At 39.4% G+C, this 21,819-nt stretch overlaps 1 protein-coding gene and 1 long non-coding RNA gene across 5 annotated transcripts in view; one reads left to right on the top strand and one right to left on the bottom strand.

The window, feature by feature from the left end:
- LOC123517149 (neuronal membrane glycoprotein M6-a-like) overlaps window positions 1-21,198 on the top strand; it is a 71,290-nt gene extending 50,092 nt beyond the window's left edge. For 2 of the 4 annotated variants that reach the window (XM_045277110.1, XM_045277127.1), the window contains exons 3-7: window positions 329-343; window positions 3,354-3,513; window positions 8,299-8,440; window positions 17,684-17,832; window positions 18,678-21,198. In XM_045277110.1, the coding sequence (XP_045133045.1) occupies window positions 329-343; window positions 3,354-3,513; window positions 8,299-8,440; window positions 17,684-17,832; window positions 18,678-18,806 (595 nt within the window). In that variant the 3' untranslated portion in view covers window positions 18,807-21,198. The remainder of the gene's footprint in view (window positions 1-328; window positions 344-3,353; window positions 3,514-8,298; window positions 8,441-17,683; window positions 17,833-18,677) is intronic. The other 2 variants (XM_045277117.1, XM_045277135.1) reach the window with 1 other exon arrangement.
- LOC123517163 overlaps window positions 10,410-21,819 on the bottom strand; it is a 49,605-nt gene continuing 38,195 nt past the window's right edge. Inside the window, exons 4-6 of the long non-coding RNA XR_006678411.1 lie at window positions 18,349-18,499; window positions 11,297-11,445; window positions 10,410-10,651 (exon numbers count right to left, since the gene is read on the bottom strand). This is a non-coding gene — a long non-coding RNA (uncharacterized LOC123517163). The remainder of the gene's footprint in view (window positions 10,652-11,296; window positions 11,446-18,348; window positions 18,500-21,819) is intronic.

Here is a 21,819-nt window from a genome sequence, read left to right as displayed (position 1 = left end):
GGCATTTACAAGTGTTATTGAGATACAAGGTGATGGCTGTATTTACAAGTATGTGGGTTTATGCCTAAGACAAGGTAACAGTATTTACATTATTTTAAGTTAGGGTGATAGGAGAAGGTTTACAGTGAGGGGTGATGTATATTGACCTAAGACAAGTTAACAGTATTTACAAATACTATATGATATCAATTCAAGGTCATAGGTGGTGTTTTAGTCATTGTGTTTAGAAGTGTGTGGGTTAGTGAAGGTGTCAGGCATTGTGATGATGGTGCGAGGTGCTATGTGTAACATGACTACTTGTTTCCGGTTGATGGCGCTGACCCACCAGGGACCAGGAGTACAGGTAACCTGGCATGCTTCACTCTGGATGGCCCTTTGTGACCCATGACCCTCATGCATACCCTCACTAACCTGTCCTGTGTGTGTGTGTGTGTGTATGTGTGTGTGTGTGTGTGTGTGTGTGTGTGTGTGTGTGTGTGTGTGTGTGTGTGTGTGTGTGTGTGTGTGTCTGTGTGTGTGTATTTAACTTATTTACCTAGATGTGTTTTACAGGAAAAGAGCTATGTTCGTGCGACCTTGTCGCCATTCCTATAGTAATCCAGTTTAGCCTTGAAGCCATGAATATTTCTTGCTTGAACTACTGTTTCATCCAAATTGTTCTATATTTCTATGCTTCTGTTTGGAAAGCTGTATTTTTAATGTCTCTTCTACATACAGTCTTTTTCAATTTCATGACGTGTCCTCTTGTATTTCTTGAGTCCTTCACCAATAAGTCTTCTTTGTCAACTGTATCCATCCTCTTCCATGCTCTGTATATAGCAATTAGGTCTCCTCTCTCTCTCCTCTGTTGCAATGTTGGAAGTTTTAATATCTTTAATCTGTCCTCATACGTTAGGTCTCTCAAACTTGGAACCATTTGGTTGCAGCTCTTTGAATCCTTTCTATCTTCCTTATATCTTTCTTATTATGTGGTGACCATATAAGTGCACCATATGTTAGTTTAGGTCAAATCATGTACTATTCCATTAGTTTTTTCATCATCTCTTCATCTATATAGGTAAATGCCCATTTAATTTTTCTTAGTAACTCATATGTTACCTCAACTATATTGTTTTCATGTTTTTCTGGTGATAAATTGTCATTTATTGTAATATTCAGGTCTTTTCTTCTTTTGTTTTCTGAATTTCTACTCTTCCCATAGTGTAAGGTCTTGTCTGTCTCCTTTTACTTTTCCGTAGTTCAATCACTTTGCACTTTTTTGCATTAAATTCCATTTTCCAATTCTTGCTCCACTCGTGTATCTTATTCAAGTCTTTCTGTAGCATTTCACAATCCATGTCATTTTCTATTTGTTTCAGTAACTTTGTGTCATCTGCAAATAAGCTTATGTAACTGTCTGTCATCTACCATATCATTAATATACACTATGAAAAGTACGGTGACCAGAACTGTTCCCTGTGGAACTCCACTTATAATTCTACACTATTTTGATTCTTCACCTTTTGTCACTGTTCTCATGTGTGTGTGTGTGTGTGTGTGTGTGTGTGTGTGTGTGTGTGTGTGTGTGTTTGTGTGTGTGTTTGCAAGAATTGTATGGATGAATAGCAGTACTGAACATGTTAAAATGCCTGTTGTGATTGTGTTGCCTAATCATGCTTTCTCCCTCTGCCCTGCATCTAGAATGGCCAGACTTAATCACATAAGAGAAGTAAATGAACAGCTGAAGCCATTGCTGAATGAAAAGTTCCAGTTAGTAAAGTGTATCAATGATAAATGAATGGTGTGGTGCAGCTGCATGCATTCCTCAACTCTCAACATTGTCTATGGATTAAATGCCCCCTTGCATTGACTGACTGGAATGTTTCTCTGGACAACCTGAGACAACCACCATACTAAGCTTGATGGAGACCTGCTAGAAGGATTACTGCCTGTGTGTGTGTGAGTGTGTGTGTGTGTGTGTGTGTGTGTGTGTTTGTGAGTGTTAACAAAATGGTGATATTCAGGATTGAGTCACTTATTTCGTCATATTGATTTTGACCCCAGTTTAGTCTGAAATAGCTGTTTTCTACTGCAGTACCACCACTTCTGTATACAAGTCATTCCCGTTTGCAGTACCTACTTACCTGTGTTTGAACAGTGTTACTCTTATCTTTAACACTACTTCAACATCTGTCTTTAATAATAAGTAATGTGTGCAGTAATTCAGTAATTCAATCTGTTTTGCTGGACTCATGACTGCCAGCAATACCTTCGTGGTGAACATGTTATCCAGTACTTGTGTGTCTCACCACTTTTAACACAACCATCACTCCACACACTCCATCACCCCACACACTCCACACACTCCATCCTCAAGCCAAGGATCAGTACACTACTCATGGTGTGCCTTGCCACTTCTAGAGTTGTGAATCTCAGCAGTCTGCCACCTGACACCTCAACACATCACCACTGGCCTGAAGAGCAGTGCTGTATTTACCTAGTTGTAGTTTTACAGGGCCTGGGCTTTACACTCGTGTGGCCCCATCTCCATATCTACACTTATCCAAATTTTCTTTAAAGCTATGCACACTCTTTGCTGACACCACTTTCTCACTCAAACTGTTCCAAGTCTCAACACATCTTTGCGGGAAACTATATTTTTTAACATCTCTCAGACATCTTCCCTTCCTCAGTTTTTTACTGTGCAATCTGTGTGTGTGTGTGTATGCTGAGAGAGAGAGAGAGAGAGAGAGAGAGAGAGAGAGAGAGAGAGAGAGATGCCTGTGTTGCTTTAATGCTAAATTATTGCATTATGTACCAGTATTTTTGGTGTGTCTTGAGAATGGAAAGTCTCAGACATTTGGTGATGCCTTGAGCCAATGCTTCCTTGCTGTCACCACTCTTGAATGTCATTAGCTGGTGAGGCACAGACTAGTGTGTCATTACTCTTAAAGTGTGATTTGTAAATGAGTCAAGTTCCTTAGAGACATTTATATAAAGAAACACAAATCAAGATCAGTGGTTAATGTCTTTCAATGCATTTTCATTTTTATTTTATTTAAAGATTTTGATCATAATTATATTTGTAATTCAGAACAAGGACAATATTATGTAATTCTGTCTGAGGTATGTAACTTTGAGTTGAAAGTTGCAAAGTAAGAATGGAAGAAAGCAGTGATAGGTGTTGTTGATTACACAGCAAACTTACATTGATGGTCTCAGGTGAGGGAAGTCTTCACTCACTCAGTCTCACACTCTCACTCTTACAATCTCACTCTCACTGGTGCATTACATCCATTACATCCCTGAGTGGCTGCTGTGCCAGCTGTGTGTGGCTTGCATGGCGTGTGTTTGATGGAGTATGGGCATTGCAGGGTGGAGCCAGTGCAGCTGACCTTCATGGTGGTGGGTGCTGGCATGGGCGGCCTGGGACTCATGATCCTCTTTGTGGGCTGTCTCTCAACTGGCGACACCCGCAACCGTGTCTACCGAACCTGGCGGGGCAGAGTGGGCGGCAGGATATCTTGTGCTATTGTGAGTGTTCACATACTGTGTGTATTTGGTTTTAGTATGTAGAGTTGTGTTCACTGCTCTGCTTACTTGATTGTACTGGTTTGTAGGGCCTGTGCCTTATTGACAGTTGCATACAATACATACAGAGATTTGAAGAAAATATAGTAATTTGGTGTGTATAGGTATATAGGGAGGCAGTGGTGTAGTGGATAAGGTGGTGAGTGTGGGATCAGGCAGACGTCCACGTGTAGGTTTGAATCTCACCACATACCACTTTGAAGGTATGCCATTTATTGAGTGGTTTGAAGTTACCTACATGTCACCATGATACCCAGGTTCTAGGTAGTTACCAAAGATGCACTTGGGTGGTGATTTGGGCCCTAATATGGGTACCACTATAAATAAAATTGCCTGCACCACTAATAGGTAGAAGCTTAACAGCACTTCCCAGATATGCATAAAGAAAAAAAAGATGAAATTTAAGCATCAATCAGTTAAGTTAAATAGAAATAGGAAATATAGAAGTGTTGTCCAGCCTGTGTATGTGTTGTCCCTTTGTGCAGTGTTTATTATGGCAAAGATGATGTAGAATACTTCACGCTGTACTTTGTCATTATTATTTTTCATGTAATAGGGAAACCTGGCTAGAGGCAAAAGAGAGAGGGGAAAAAAAAAAAAAAAAGCCCACTTAGAATGCCAGTCCCCTTGCAGGTCTGAAAGAGTTAGCCAAAGGAAAGGTACAAAATGTCTTGAAACCTCCCTTTTAAATGAGGTCAAGTTATAGGAAGATAGAAATACAGATCAAAGCAGGTAGGGAGTTTCAGGGTTTACCAGAGAAAGGTTTGAAATCACGGAAAGATCAGAAGTCAGGCATTCTGTAGTGTCCCTGTGAGAACTGTGATGAAAAGATGTGGAGTGTAGGGTGTTGTCATCAGCATGGGAGTGGATAGGACAAGAAATTGGTTTAGATCACTGATAGATAATAGGAAGAGAGTGGGTGACAGGACAGAACCCTGAGAAATACCACTGTTAATAGATTTAGGAGAAGAACAGTGGCCGTTTACCACAAAAGCAATAGAATAGTCAGAGAGGAAGCTTAAGATGAAGTTGCAGAGAGAAGGAAAGAAACCATAGGAGGGCAGTTTAGAAATTAAAGCTTTGTGTCAGACTCTATCAAAAGCTTTTGATCTGTCTAACACGAGCAAAAGTTTCACCAAAATTTCTAAAAGATGATGATCAAGATTCAGTAAGGAAAGCCAGAAGATCACCAGTAGAGCAACCTTGATGGAAGCCATACTGATGATCAGATTGTGAAGTAACATGTTTGAAAATCTTCCTATTGAGGATAGATTTAAAGATATTTGACAAGAAAGAGATTAAAGCTATAGGGCAGTAGTTTGAGGGATTAGAACAGTCAACCTTTAAGGAATGTAGACAAACTCCAGCAAGAAGGAAAGGTAGAAGTTGATAAACAGTTTTTGAGAACAATAGGAGGGACCCCATCAGGTCCATAAGCATTATGAGCATTTAGGCTAACAAGGGCATGGAAAACATCATTGCAAAGAATTCTTATTGAAAGCATGAAATAGTCAGAGAGAGGCAGCTCATTTCTGTACTCAAGGCTGTTCCTTACACCCCCATCAGTGAATAATTATTTAATTTAAAATTCAGCATTAAACAAAAAGTTAAACAAAATAAGAGAAGCTTACATTATAGGATTTGAAAGAATCCTCAAAGATTTATTAGATTAATGAAGAAGGGACCAATTGTGAGCTGTGCGTATGTTGGAAGCTGTAGTGATATGTTGAAGTGCAGTGTGTAGAAGATGTCAGGTCGGTTATTGGTAAGGATGCATTCTCCCACTCAGATGCCACATTTAGGATGGGAGAGACTTTTACACAGAAAACTTGCCTTGATTTTTATCACAATGGTGATGTGGAACAAAAGTTAGAATAATTTCAGAAATGCACCAATTAATATAGAAACAGAGGCAGAGAAAGACTGACAGACAGACAGAGTAAGGAGATGGAGTGGGGTTGGAGAAAGAATGTAATCCTGTGATCTATGAAGAGGTGGCATTGGTGAAGCCCACAGCCACACCTAAATGGCCAGTTTAGATTGACCCAAGTATAGTCAGTCCCAAGTTAGCCTGGCTGGCATTTTGAACTTTTTGTTGAAAAAAATTGATAAAATTTTGTTAAGAAGTACTTAATTGGAATAAAATGATAATAAAAGATATATATGCAAAAATCTACGAACAGTACTAGAAAAATTGCTATTGGTAACATAAATGAGCTATCTTGAGTACCGAAATTTTGCATTTGCAGTTTCCTCCCAGTCTACATGGTGGGCAGTTTCTCACAACCACTTGGGCTGCAGCATATTGTCCACAACAAGTTGTCACATTTCCCCTTCCAATCTATACTCCCAAAGAATTTTCTTAAGGGCATGCTGTGGTTGAGATTAAGTAAATTATGACGAAAATTTTTTTTTTCAATTGCTGCAGATTATTGTAGGAAAATTATCCAGAATTGATCTGGTATATGAATCCTGGGCCTATGCATACAGCAACACACATTATGACACATTTAAAGAGACATGAGTGGCGTATGCCAAGAGGTGGGCGTGACGCAATAAACACTCTCTAAACATTGTAGCATATTGCCAGTTTTTCCTTGTCATTTCACCACTAATATTGGTCTCTGTGGTAAGGCTCCATCCCTCAAATGGCTTGTCTCCTTCCTGCCTTACCATACACCACCCTGCCAGTGCGGCAAAGAAAGGCAAAGGGAGAGGTTATGTCACGCTCCTGCTTTGCTGATCTTCCTACTGTAACATGGGGAATAAACAAATCAGGCTACAGCAGCTGAAGGAGATGCGAGAGATGAAGAAAAAGAATAGAGAATAGGAGATAAATGAAAAGAAGAGGGAAGAGATGATGGCTCAGTGGCAGGTGAAGCTGAGGCATTTGGCACGGCTGGGAAGGAGGTTTTGGAGGGAAGGGACAGGAAGAGGATCTCACTTTTGATAGCAGAAGCTAAGAAAGATGAAATAAAGGAAAAGGAAATTAGAAAAATATATGAAGAGGAAGAGAAGAGGAAAGCAGAGAGAGAAACATATATACCTGGAGGCACTGATCTGTATTAGGACCAAAAAAATTACTTGGACAGGATTGTCTCATGGAGAACAGGGAAGGTGCCTACTGATGGTTAAAATAAACCATAATTCTATGAAACAGCATTCATAGGGCACCAACCAGTGAGCTATATCTACCAGCAAAGGCACAAAGAACCAGAGGCAGGAATTCTGACAGTGTCACCACAAGGTAAATAGCTCCTGAAATGAAGTATTAATATGGGAATAATTAGATCATTCTTTGTGTGCAGTTTCTCTATAGATCAACACACAACATATAATAAATTATTTATTTTGATAAACAGAGTGTAGGTGCTAAACTTTTAAAACTTTAAAGAGCTGTATCTAAAAACATGATTTTTTTTTACATAAAAAAAATTGTATAAAATCAACCATTACACATCCTGCCTTGAAACGTGGTGTACTTATTGACAGGGATTGGGGTAACATTTTGTCAACCAGTTTTTCCCTAAAGTGATTAGAAAGTTTTTAATGAGGCAAAATAGCAGCTTTTGATGCTGTTTTGATGACGTCATGAAATGCAAAACTTAAAAAAAAAATCATATCTCATTACAAATGGAAAAATTGGAAAAAAGCACTCTTTATATTTCTTTAGGCATTTTTCAAGTATGTCCATGCCAAAGCACATTGAAAAAAAACTTGAAATAAAGCCTGTATGACATTTTGAATGCAACTTTATGCATGACGTTGTGAAGTCATGATGTCATTACTCTATCACATTCATATTCATACACATCAAAGACAACCAGTAGCTTATGATATTCTGAAAATTTCAGGTCATAAATCCTGTAACTGTTTTTTTTATTTAATTTTTCAAATCTCAACTGCAGCATGCCCTTAATTCTGCAAAATTTGTCTGGATGTGCTTTTAATTTCCCATATTTGTGATCTTTCTGGCATACTAAAACCTCAAAGTCTGGCAGTTACTCTTACAATATCACATGATCTCTTCTTTCCCATTGGGCTTAAGTATTTAATGGTTGGACAGAGCTTTTTTTTTCTTTGTCAATATCAAGTCTAGCACTTTGTTTGTCCTCTCCTCTATACCTTGTGAATTATCCATCCATTGGTCCAGTGTATTCACAAGTGCCAGCTGCAGCATGTCTTCCCTCCACAACTCAACATTTCCATTTACTTTAATTTCCTCCCAGGTTATATTTATGCAGTTAAAGTCCCCACTACAAGTATTTTACTGTCCTGTATCATGTTGTCTAGACACTTCTACACTTCCATTTGTGTTTCCTTGTTCTTTTATCCTCCATGTTTTTAGTCTTTTGTGGCACACCTCTAATATGATGCTCCTCTTTTCACTCCCACTGGTGGTAACTATTATACCCATGATCTCCACCAGTGCCATCCCTGTACTACACATCATCCACATAGACTTTCTAGAACCATTATAATTATTCCTCCTTTTCCTTCTCTACCTCTCCTCCAAGTATTATACTAATCTTCATCCTTAAAGCTTTTGTGGACTTCCTCTCTTGATTTTGTCTTGGTCAGGCACAACACATCTGGTCTACCTTCCTTTAGATAATCTCTCAGTGCCATTACATCTGAGGGTAAACTATCCATGTTGGTACACATCAGTACTCTTTGTGTAGTACTTCTGACACCAACGTGCAATGACGAGTGGCTTTGCTTCCACAGTTTATGGGTATCACTTACCTGCTGACCCTGGCCTGGCTGCTCATGTTTGCTGTCCTCATCATCGTCACCATCTTCTACACATTGGCTTGGTTCCAGTGCATCAACGTCCCCAGCAACGAATGCATCGACTACAACCAGTTCAGTGAGTATCCTGTACTGCTGCATACAAACAAGCAGTCTAGTAGGGAGCATTCAGTTCAACCAGTCTAGCATGGAGTATTCAGTACATACAACCAGTCTAGCAGGGAGCATTCAGTTCAACCAGTCTAGCGGGGAGCATTCAGTTCAGCCAGTCTAGCAAGTAGCATTCAGTTCAATCAGTCTAGCAGGGAGCATTCAGTTCAACCAGTCTAGCAGGGAGCATTCAGTTCAACCAGTCTAGCAGGGAGCATTCAGTTCAACCAGTCTAGCAGGGAGCATTCAGTACATACAGCCAGTCTGGTGAGTTTCTTCATTCTACAAGGATGTAACGATCGCATATTGCTTGAGTAGTATTCACAACGTTCCATTAAGTGTTACTCCTGCTTCCTTGTGATTCAGAGAGCATTGATACACACTAAAAAATTCTGTTTATTAATTATTTCTCATGGTTAAATGGTCAGTCATAGTATTCAAGAATATTTTTACTGCAGCAACAGATTTAGACACAGGTTCAGATTAATTTACTAGTATTTGTGTTTTAACTCAAGTTTTCACACAAGGTTGTCTCATCACTCAATACTTCTTGTGGTTCATGAAACAAACACCTCTCCCAAACATTTCCCATATTTCCTAGTCACAGTGATGGAGGATAGTCTTCTGTGTGTGTGTGTGTGTGTATTTACTTAGTTATTGTTTACGGGAGGAGTGTGTGTGTGTGTGTGTGTGTGTGTGTGTGTGTGTGTGTGTGTGTGTGTGTGTGTGTGTGTGTGTGTGTGTGTGTTCACATAGTTGTTTTACTTAGTTGTATATTACAGGGTTGGAGCGGGGGTCATAGTGACCTGTCTCCATATCTACATTTATCCAACTTTTCCTTAAATTTGTGCTGTTACAATCTCTTCACCAATCCATTCCAGGGCTGGTATTTATACGTATGCTTAACAAGTCTTAAGTCATAGAAATGCTAAGGCACAATTAAATAATATTCTTCAAGTGTGCCTACAGGTGCTATAGGCCTAACTGTAAAGAAAAAAAAAAAAAGTATGCCTTAGCAAGTGTCCCAAATCCTTTATCGCGACTTAGTCCTGCTTTAAAAGTTAGGCTATAACCATGGCGGCTCAAGTGGGCAAAGCACCGTTGAGACACCCAAAGGAGTGACAACAACATAATCATGGCCGAACATCATTAAGCATGGAGACGGCGCCTAAAGATTTTCCGTGAGTGGAAGAATGTCCTAGACATCAATGACAACGCTGAACTCGTCAAGACTTTACCATGATAGGATTGTTTTTGTGACCGACTTTGTGAGAGAGGAGCTACAATGCTGCACTGAGTGCAACCATCCTGTCACTGCGGAGGTGAAGGTATTGCTAACTCTCTGATATTTAGCACTGAAAAAATACAGTTATGCAATGGTGATGATTTTGGCCTCTCACAACATACAGTTAGCAGAGTAATAAGCCAAACTATAGATTCCTTGTCTGCTCTAAATATTACAACTAAGTTTATATGGACCCTGAACAACTTGAAAATAATAAAAGGCATTTTCAAGCAATAGCAAATTTCCCAGGAGTTGTTGGAGCAATAGATGAGACTCACATGAGAATTATAACCCCTTGTGAGTATAAACACAAATATGTTGACTGGAAAATCTACCACAGTGTGAATGTGCAGCTAGTTTTTGATGCTGATTACAGGATCATTGACCTTATTACCAACTTCCCTGGTTCTGTGCATGATGCATGGATGCTGAATATGAGTGGCCTCAAATGTCTGTTTGAGAACAACAGGATACCACAAGGCTGTCATTTGGTGGGTGATAGTAGTTAGCCCTGCAAGCAATGGCTTGCAAGTAAAAACAAATAACTAATTAATACTGCAATTTGTAAAATAGAGGAAATAGAAACAAGTAAATAATAAAAACATTTATTTATAAACTAATGCCTAAAAATTTACTTTCTTAAAGCATTAGCTAACAAATTGAAGACATGCGTTTGTACCCTCGTATGCCTCATGACGTGCCCACTGCACCAGCTGCTGCTCCTTTGCTGCTACCTGCAATTCCCCCACCTTTGGTAAAGGACTTGGTAACACGTTAGATGCCTCCAAGAGCACTACCGAGGAGGCGGCATGGGGAGATGGCTCCAAGAAGGAAACCTGGGGCAGACCATCATCTTTAGAGGAGAGCTGTATGACTAGTGGTGGGTTGGGCTCACTAAAAGAAAGCAGAGGGTAATAATAAATTAGAAATCAATTAATCTCTCTATGCAATTGCATTAAAAAATATGAAATAAAAGCACATAGATAAAAAAAAATTCAAGTTGAATTGACCCAACCATAGGTTGTCACACCTATGGCACTTGTAAGATCTGCAAACCTTTTCTTACTTTATCTTCAATGAATCCCCCTGTGTTCATTACTTTCCCCATTTACATTTCACTTCCTTTCACTCAAAGTGCATAGATCTAGCCAAGCATCCTCGCACAAGAATCTAACTAACATTAAGGTTAGGTTAGTTGCCTTAGGTTATGGCACATTTTCCAGGCAGTCTGTCTCATCCTAGGTTGTTAGGTGCCTTAAATCTCAACAAACCAAGATGGCACAAAAATATTACTAAACAGTTTGATGTTGAATGAAATAATAAAGAATGTGTAAAGGTTAGGTTAGGTTTGTTTTGTTAAATTGTAACTAACTTAGGGTATGGCACATTTTCCAGGCAAACTTTACCTCATCCCTGATTATGTTAGGTGAAACAGTAGTAGATGGTAAGAAAGCATAAAAAATATGTTTGATTAGGTGGATGGTAAGAAAGCATAAGAAGTTTGTTTGATTAGGTTAGGTGCTTTCAATTTTAACATACCTAGACGGGTTATCCATGTAATTTGCTGTGTCATTGCCTGGACTCTCAAGGCAGATCCCATTAATGGAGTGTGAATCACTCCTTAAAGTCTCCAACCAACAATGTGGTGTCATCAAGTGGATCAATTAGGGGGGGGGGTGGACCATCACCTGGAAATGAGCAATATTATGGTTAGATAAGGAAATATTACACCCAGGCTGAGATTAATCTCAATATAGAAATAAGTTTTGTTATACTTCCTGAGGATGCTGCCAATCCTTATTCTTAATTCATCATTTCATTTGTTTGAGACTCAATACTTGAACATCTAAATTGTTGAACTTTTCAATACTCGAACACAAAAATTCAATTTAATACTTGAAAAAAATACCTGATAGTTGAACACCCACACATGTGGTTGTAAACAAAGGCTCCTGGCCTCTCCCTCTCCTCCTTCTGCCAGTTGTGCTGCTGCTGTCATCAGAATAACATTCTTGTGTATTCTGTCCGTAGTTTTTCATTTATAAACTTGCATTAACACCAAAGGTTTATTAATGGTAAAAATTGGTTGTATACAAAGTTCTGTCCTCTCCCTTCTCGCAACCGTCACTGTCCCGTTCTGATACCATATTACCGGTATTACTGGTATTCTGGTATACCGGATGCCAGTGCACATCCCTAGTCCTGCCGCAGTATTGAGAAAAACAACATTCTTCTGCATTTTGTCGGTAGTTTTTCATTTAGAAACAAAGAGGGTTATTAGTGATGAAAATAAGGAATCTGGTGAGAGTGCAAGTGTTAGTGAGCCAAAGCACTCTACTAGTGGATTCACAGGAATCACACCGGGAGAAAAGTTACAAAGTTGTTTTCATGGATGGTAACTCGTCCTCTGACAACCTCCCTCCTCTTCACCACCCTTCTTTCCCTCCTCTTCTAATTTATCCATCACCAGTCTTCATTTACGGTATGTACAAATCAAAATTATATAAAAAAAAAAAAAAAAATACATTAAAATTTTTTTAAACTTGGAGGTTTTGCTAAGATGAGAATGAATTACCTGATTTAGAGGTATCAATAGTTAAGTTTTTAATACTGGAACAGCCATTTGAAACTAATTAAGTTTGAGTATTGAGTCTCTAATATATATATATATATATATATATATATATATATATATATATATATATATATATATATATATATATATATATATAATCTGAAAATTGATTTAGCAGCTTGATTTACAAACCTAAACAAGAATATCATTGATGGTATTTTGCACCTCATAACTAAATTCCATGTTTATCCACATATAAAATGTAACAATTACTCAGCCTTAACAATATTATTTGTCTGAGGAGCTTTAGGCAATAAGAATGAGAGTAAATCAATACATCCAAAGTAGAATTGATTTCACATTGTTGTATGGCCTGGCCATTACTTACCAGTTCCACTTATCCTCTTGTGGTCAGAAAGACAACTTCTTGCTTTAGAAGAAATGTTTCTCCATTTCTTCTTTACTTGCTATTTTGTCCTCACTGTGTGTGGGAATGCCGCATTTATCTCAGTGGTGACACTGGCCCACACATGGTGTTTGTCTGCAGTGTGGACGTTTTGAGAAAAGTTGCCTTTCAACACAGCCTTGTTCTCCGCAGTGAGTCTTGACAGCATTAGCACAGCGTCCCTTGCCCAGTTTTCACTCCTCCGAGGGGTGTCAGAAGGTTGTTTCTCCATCTTCAAGCACTGCGACAGCAGACTGAGTTACTCGGAGTTGATTCAAGCGGACATTTCTTATATCCCAGCCCAGATGTTTACTGTTCTATGTGGAAGACTGAACTTTCTTGGAATGTTCACTTGTTTGTCTATCTCCATCCTTCATCTGTGATACCTGGTCTTGTCTATTTATCTTTTCCATATGGTTTACTAACATACATTGTCATTATAGTTCTTCTCTTTCCTGTCTCTCCTTTCACAGGTTTGTACTTCCATTTCCTTCAGTCTTTCTTCATAGGGAAGATCCTTTATTTCATGTGTGTGTGTGTGTGTGTGTGTGTGTGTGTGTGTGTGTGTGTGTGTGTGTGTGTGTGATGAGAGGCAGAGTGTGTGTGGAGGTGTTTTTTATATTCACTGTCTGCAGGGAGTGACTGTGGTTTGTAAAAATACTTTGGGGGACACACTGTGGGGCTGTGGGTTGAGAGAGAGAGAGAGAGAGAGAGAGAGAGAGAGAGAGAGAGAGAGAGAGAGAGAAAATTTACTTTGTTGTATTGTACGGGGCTCAAGCAGGGCTCAGCGTCCTGTTTCCATTTATCCAATTTTTTTTTAAAGTTATGCACATTATGTGCTGTAACAACATCACTCAATGCATTCCACTTTTCCATCATTCTATGTGAAAAACTGTACTTTCCAATATCCTTCACACACTGCCTCATTCTCTAATCTTCTTTACATGTCCTCTTGTCCTTCTAGCTTCTTCCGTCAACAGCACCAGGTCTTCCTTGTCTATCTTTTCAATGCCATTTACTATTTCATACATTGTTATTAGGTCTCATTCTTTTCTGTCTTGTAAGGTTGGCAGTCCCATTTCCTTCAGCCTTCATATGTTAGGTCCTTTAGTTCTGGCACCATCTTTGTAACTATTTTCTGAATCCATTCTAATCTTCTTGTATCTTTTTTAGAGCTTGGTGACCACACCATTGCTGCATATTCCAGCTTAGAACATATCATGCTTGTGATAATTTTTTTCATCATATCTTTGTCCATGAATTGAAACACCACTATTATATTAATCAACATTTTATATGCTAATCCAAATATCTTACGTATGTGTTTTTCTGGGTTCAGATTTTCCTGTATAATCACTCCCAGATCTTTTTCCTCTTTAATCTTTATTTGTTCCTCTCCCATCAAATAGTTCCATACCAGTCTTCTCTTAGTCTTTCCTAGTTCCATTACGTGACATTTCTTGGCGTTGAACTCCAATTTCCACTTCTTGCTCATAAATTTTGTTTATATCTTCCTGCAACAGGGAACAGTCCTCATTGTTTACCCCACTGTGAATGCTATTTACATATATCTGGAACATAATGAGAGCTAACACTGACCCTTGTGGCACTCTACTTGTTATTTTACCCCAAGATGAGTATGTATCTCTGATCACAGTTCTTATCTCCCTGTCCTTCAAATAATAATCCCCTGTCCATTCTAACAAAGTTCCTCACAGTCCTCCTATGTTCTCTAGTTTCCAAAGTAGTCTTCCATGAGGGACTTTATCAAAAGCCTTTTTATTATGTACAGGTATACTGTGTCTACCTATCCATCTCTGCTTTCCAGTCCTTCTATTACTCTTGACTAGAAACTTAATAAGTTTGACACACATGACCGTCCTGTCCTGAACCCAAATTATCTGTTCGATATAACTTGTTCTTCCTCCAGATGTTTAACCCATTTTTCTTTGATAACTATTTCACACAACTTCCCCATAACACTTGTAAGTGACACCAGTCTGTAATTTACTGGCTCAGTTGCCTTTCCTCCTTTAAATATCGGTATTACATTGGCTCTCTTCCATTCTAGTGGTACTCTCCCTTCATATAATGAACTTATCATTTCTCAAATTGGATCTAACAGCAGCTCTTTACATGGTTTTAGCACCTAGTCTGGTACACCATTTGGCCCCTTTGCTTTTCTTTTATCTAAATTATCTAATAATCTTCTAATATCCTCTTTGTGCACTATGATTTCCTGCAATCCTTGGCAATGCAATGTCCTATTTGGTTCTGCAAAATCCTCTTCTTGAATGAACACAGTTTTGAAGCTCTCATTCATTATTTCACTCATTTCCTTTGCTGTTTTATGTCTTTCCTCCTTTAATTTTTTTTTCTACCATTTCCTTATTCTTCATCTTATCATTTATAAATTTGTAGAAAAGCTTCATCTTTGCTTTTGCACCTCATCTTTCTTAAAGTTTCTTTCTTCCTCTCTCCTTACTCTAATATATTAATAATTTCTTGCATCTTTATACTGCTATGTTATTGTCATGTCTCTGCTTTTTGAGTTTCTTCTAAGCTTTAACTTTTTTTTGCCTTTTTAGCTTCTATACATCTGGTATTGTACCAAGCATGTTCTTATCTCTACAGATAGGTATGTATTTCTTTACTCCATGTTATTTCTGGAGGAATATTTCACATTTCCCTTGTATTGTCCTTCCATTCAATATATCAGCAAAATATTTTCTTAATTTTTCAAAATCTGCTCTTGCATAATTTAATCTCTTTTTTTTGTAGTCATCTCTGTATCTTACCCTATCTTCCTCCTGCATTTCCATCTCTAATGTCACATGATCACTTCTTCCCATTGGATTGAGGTATTGTATGCTGGGAGGGGGCTCTGGCTTCTTTGTGAATACTAGGTCAAGCAGCGATGATTCTTCTTCTTCCCTGTACTTTGTTGACTCTTCCACCCACTTGTCCAATGTATTTACCCTATTCAACTGTAACACCTCCTCGCTCCATTGTTCACTACTTCCATCTCTCTCCAGTTTATTCTTTTATAGTTAGTCTCCTACTTCTTTCATCTCTTATCATATTATCTAGGCACTTAATCACCTCCCTTTGCATATCTTATGTTTCTCAGTTGCCCATGTATTTGTCTTAGGTAGCACATATGTAATTGTGATTTTCCTTTTTTTTAAGTCCTCTGTTTTGATTGTTACTCCCATTACTTTCACCATACCATCACCATATTGCACATCCTCCACACATATATTATCATGAACCATTACTAGCACTCCTCCTCCCCCTTTACCCTTCCTGTCTCTTCTCCAGCATTATATCCCTCTTCTTTAAAACAAACATGGATCTCCTCTTTTAGTTTTGTTTCTACGATGCACATTTCATCCGGTCTTTTTCTTTCAAATAATGTCTAACCTCCAACATGCTGGATAACAATACATCAATATTAGTACAAGTCACACTTTAATTTTTTGCCTCCTCGATGACCTCCTTCTTCCGTAGATACCACTTCTGTAGTCTCATATCTAGAACCCTCCAGTAGAAATTCTTTTTCTCTATCCATCTTTTTTTCATTTTTTCCCTTAGCTTTGTTTCTTAGCACTTTCTCCTTCTCCCTCTCTTCCAGGTTCGTATCTCTTTTTATCTATGTATCCTTAGATTCTGTTTTTCTTGTCATTTCTTCCACCACCACCTGCGATCTCATTCTCACTTTCATTGGTCCCTTACCTCCTTCACTAAATCTTCCCAATCTAATCACTTCCTCCACCTCCTGGTCCAACTCCTGTTTGCTGTCCTGGACCTGTTTTATAATAGTTTTGGCCAATTCTCTTTCTCCACGCTCTCTCACGAACTTGTTGTTTGGATTTTTTTCCCTTCATCCCAAGAATTAAGAGACATTTCCTCTTATCCACTGTATCTCTCACTAGATCATCTTTCTCCTTAATTATTTGTATAACAGTGTTTTTTTGTCTTATCTTGAATATGCCTCCTTACTACCCTTGAAAATTTAACCTTTTCCTGTTTCTATGCATTTTGTAATTCATCCAGTTTGCTTTCACCCATTCCATTCTCTACTTTATCTTCCCCATCCTGTATTTTTTCTGTAGGCTCCTTAAGGAGTCTTCGTAGTTGTAACATGTAGCCTATAGTATACCTTTTTTTTTTTTTTTTTTTTTTTTTTTTTTTTAGCTCCTGCATTTCCTCCTTCATCTCTTGATTATTTATTTCCCTTACTTTCTCACATTCCTCTAATCTCACTTTTAGTTCCATATTTTCTTTTATTAATTTATCTTGTTTTTCCATCAAACTTGACACGTATCTTATCTCTCTTTCCACATTTATCAACCTCCTCATATTGCCTCTTTCCTCTCCAAATCCAGAAAAGTCCTTATCCATATTATCATCACTCAAGTCTCCTCAGTCCAACAGGTGTTTCGATAAATCTCAGATTTTCACAACATAGTGTTTGTTTTGGTCCCATATGTTTGGCCACTCCACCTTTCTCTCCATTTTTCTGTTCTATACGGTATCCGTATTTTGAAGATGAGAACCCTATGGCCCCCAACCCCCCATACTTATATATCTAGACAGCGTGGCGGTGGTGGCGTGTGTGTGTTTTATTAAGGAGAGGGGTTGTGGAAAGTGACTGTGGGTTTGCAAAACATACTGTTGGAGAGAGAGAGAGAGAGAGAGAGAAGAGAGAAGAGAGAGAGAGAGAGAGAGAGAGAGAGAGAGAGACTAAATACTTGAACTGAGAAGATGAGCCTTTTATATGTAGAGAATGAGAGAAGCCCTTTGGTACAGACAGGATGGACTGTGGATTGTTAACTGGCATTATAAGGTGTGGCACTACATGGTGTTGGAGAAAGTTCACCAAGAGAATAACTCTACCCTGCAGGCTTCTTGTTCCCCCATGGCACCCCTGAGGAGGAGAAGCGTGTGTGCTTAGGGGGAAAACGAAAGCTCTTCTGCAAGGATTATGTCAACAATGCAGAGATCATGTTTATCTTGGCCACAGTGTCTGCTTTCCTGGTCATCCTTTCCCTGGTGAGTGAACTTCCTTGTTTAATTAAGTCTATTTGCATTACCACAACGCAGTAGAGTTTTATATATAATTTGTCTGCTTCGTGTAGTATACAGCAAATTTCAGAAGTCCTGCCTTGTATTACAGAATAAGCTCTCCCCTAATCTCTTTCATTTCATATGAAAAAAATTGCTTTTGCTTCTCTATTCTTTGACAGGTATTCTTCACAAACTTTCTCTCATGCTTGCTAAAAGACTTATTCTTCACTCTGACAAATTCTCTTCTTTAACATTAATTTCATAACATTATAGGAACAAGATAGCTAGTTGTGGAAAATAGTCATCTCCCGTGCAACCCCACCCTAAATGAGAAAATGTGGACGTTAAATGAAAATGATGCTGATGATGACAGGAACAGTGTGCAATATCTTAGTTGTCACCTTTCTCACCCAACACTGGGCAGAGCCAAGGCTGCATTAGTTGTGTTGCAAATCTTCACCAGCTGGTCTCCACATTCTTTCCCTTTGTCCCTCACCTCACCTGCTGCTAACATTCCAGTCCTTCTCTCTTGTTCAGAACTGCACAACACTTTCTTCTCCTTGGACTCCAAGATGTTAAGCATGGCGCCTTTCCATTTCCCACTCCTGATGACCTCATCATCTTAGTGGATGTTTCCTGTTTGTAGAGTTATCTGTAATGAAATGTTTGCGTTAATACCTCTGTTTGGTTTAATGTTTTGCTTGTCATGATGGAGGACTAATTGAAGGTCTTTTCATGTGTGGTTTTCTTTGGTTTGCTTGTTGAAGGTTGTGGAGGTGTGGTAATGACTGGTTTCCTTCACCATTTATAATGTGTCCATCACCTCACAGGTGCACTACTTGATGTGCCTGGCAGCAAACTATGCCCACATCAAGGACCAGGAGAAGTTCATGGACCTTCAGGAGATCCAGTTCCTGCACGAGTCCGAGATGTCCACTTTGCCCAAAGACCGATTCTAGGACACCGCCCAAGGGATCTACTGGCGCAGCACCCAGCAAGGCCGCTACTACTGAGATCGTGACACACGGTTACTGCAACCCGTGGTTACATGGCCTTAAGGCAGCAACACTGTGGCCTCACAGGAGCCATCTGGCACCACTACCACCACTGTGACACTCCTGCACTGCCCTATGCCACAGTCCCACCCCGTGCACTGTCCCATGACTCAGTGCCTTCCACTCAGAGCAGAGGTCTGGTCGATTTGGGGGGCACTCTTGGGCCAAGACAAAATACCAGACTTCCTTACCTGTGCTGTGGAGTGGAATGAGCTGTGTCAGGGTGCCACAGGATGGCGGTGCCTTGGTACCCGTCCTGACACCTGCCGTGTGTGTGAGAGGTGGAGTCCTCACTAGGCGGCAGTGGTTAGGCGGGTGCACTGCACACTGTGAGGTCCACTGAGCTGGTCCTCTGTTGGCTGGGTTGGCTGTGCTGGAGCTTGTTGGCTGCTTCTGCTGCAAGTTGCTAAGATTATATTTTAGCATTACTTTTAAAATAAGACTAGGTTTGTTTCTGTAATTTGTAGTTTAGAGGCTGCTTTGTGTAGCTTCTTTAGCAGGCTTGTATGGTAAGGATATACTTTTGAATGAATTTGCATGTATTCCTGCAGGATCTACTACAGACTTGTACATTTTTGTTGTCCTGAATGAAGAAATTGGCAGTGAAGAACGTAGCTGCCCCTCAACTCTGGCCTGTGGTCTGCTCCTCGCTCCACTGCTGTCATTCACAAAGGATGGGCAGCATTTACCTATATTTATTAATCAGTCAGGGAAAACAGTTTCAGTAATTATTTTATATATTTCATAGAATCACAGCAGGGCATTCAGGCTGTTTCTGTCAAAATAGGAGGTTGTCTGTCATCATTGTTGGTATTCCTTCCCATGCCATACCCATTCCATTCCCTTGCCATGTCAGGTTTGTTGTGTTCTGCTTAAGAGTAATAGTGATAATGGTAAGCCTTTCCAGCTCACTCTCCCTCTTAGTGCCTAAGCCAGTGATGGAAGGCGGCAAGTCTGTGGCTGACATTGATATTTTGTTGAGGACAGTATGATGGACCAACTTAATATTAAGCTTGCAAATATGTATTTGTAGGCAAAGTCATTAACAGGATGGCTGTCTCTGTCATGGCACTGTAATACATTACAATGGATCACCAACTGACCTTAACAGACAGTCTGACTGAAGACATCAAGACGGCAACATACTGGACACTAAACTAATTTGATTCACTTGTATAGAGGGAGTTGTGGTGATGTGACTGACAGTTGGCAGCTGTGGCCTGGTAATGAATGGTGAGGTTGACTGTGTGAGTGAAGCAGTGACAGCACAGTGTCACTTGCTGACACTGGCACACATTCCCAGTGACCCAGGCTGCTGTGGACACAGTCATCCTATGACTATCCTTCCTCAGCTGTGTCCTGGAGGTGATGAGCTGCTGCCTTGCAGTGAGTGCATGGGGCATGGGAATAATTATTATTCTTGCTGCTCTGTGTGGGAAGTGGTTAAAGATAAACACCTGAATGAATGAGGTCAAGTACTAGTTATGTCAAGTGTTTCCCCCTGTAATTATATCAAGATGTGTATCTCACAGGCAGATAGTGTTGAGTTTGCCCAAAGGGTAAAGCATGCTTTAAAACAAGGCCCACAAGTCTATGTGTGTGTGTGTGTGTGTGTGTGTGTGTGTGTGTGTGTGTGTGTGTGTGTGTGTGTGTGTGTGTGTGTGTGTGTGTTACGCTGTTCACTCTAACACTACTAACACCTTTGTCACTTTGCAGATCAGGCCAGACTAAGGTCACCTGTTCTGCTCTGCTCTGTTCTGCACTTCACAGTCTTTACTTGTGTTGATCAGTGTTATGTTACACTCTCCTTCCTTATCGTCCTTGCTGCTCTGCTCTGTGTTGCTCTGCTCTGCCCTTTATTGCTGCACTCCTCTGTACTTGTTGCTCTGCACTAATAACACTAATTGTCAACCCAGCTCAGCCCAACAGAAGTGTTTAGCTTCCACAGATCCCTTGGGTGAGTGTTAACTATTTACATAGACGAGGCGAGGCACGCTGGTGACGGAGGGAAGCGTGCACGCCGTTTTGTTAGAAGGGGAACGTTTTGTTGTGATGGGCTAGAGATGTTAGTTTCAAAATGGTAACATAACATATATTATCTGTGTCTGTGCAACCTCCCTCAGGAAACACAGACTGTGTGTGCCTTGACAATAAGCTCAGAAAGTGTGTGTGTGTGTGTGTGTGTGTGTGTGTGTGTGTGTGTGTGTGTGTGTGTTACCTTGTGTGTCATGGACCCCACTAAAAATATATAGTGTATGTTGCCACCACCTTTGTAATAATAAATTTTTATACCTATTGACTGTCTTTGAAAACATCATACATTTGGCCAGGCTATTTTAAAAATCGAATAAAATATGTATATACCTTATTCTAAAGTGGCAATCAAGTCCCACAGCATCAAAAATACTATCTCATCAGATCATAGTATGTCATACTTCTATGAGACACTTAGTGCTGCCTGATCTTGACAATGCCTCATATGTCGAAACAAGAAACTAATCTATGGGACACCCATAAAGGGCAGCGAGGGGACAAAAACTCAGCTAATATATTATATATATATATATATATATATATATATATATATATATATATATATATATATATATATATATATATATATATATATATATATATATATGACACACACACACACACGACATTAACTGAACTCCAACAATAAGTGGTGACCAAAGCCCAGGTGGACGTATGTTGACTTTCACTGCCCTGCTAGAAGCTACAGGTTTTCAGTTAGTGAGTGGAATGAAGTGCACACTTGTGTCTAGCTGGCAGGAATTGTTTTGGTCATGGCTAAACAGAAAGTAGCAGTATTTTAATTAAAATACAGCTTCTTTCTGTTCCAGCCACGACGTAAAAATTTTTTCTGCCATAGACACAATGAATTATACTTTTTATT

Source organism: Portunus trituberculatus, chromosome 6 (assembly GCF_017591435.1).
Source record: "Portunus trituberculatus isolate SZX2019 chromosome 6, ASM1759143v1, whole genome shotgun sequence".
NCBI lineage: Eukaryota > Metazoa > Arthropoda > Malacostraca > Decapoda > Portunidae > Portunus > Portunus trituberculatus.
This window is presented reverse-complemented; position numbering and strand designations above follow the sequence as displayed.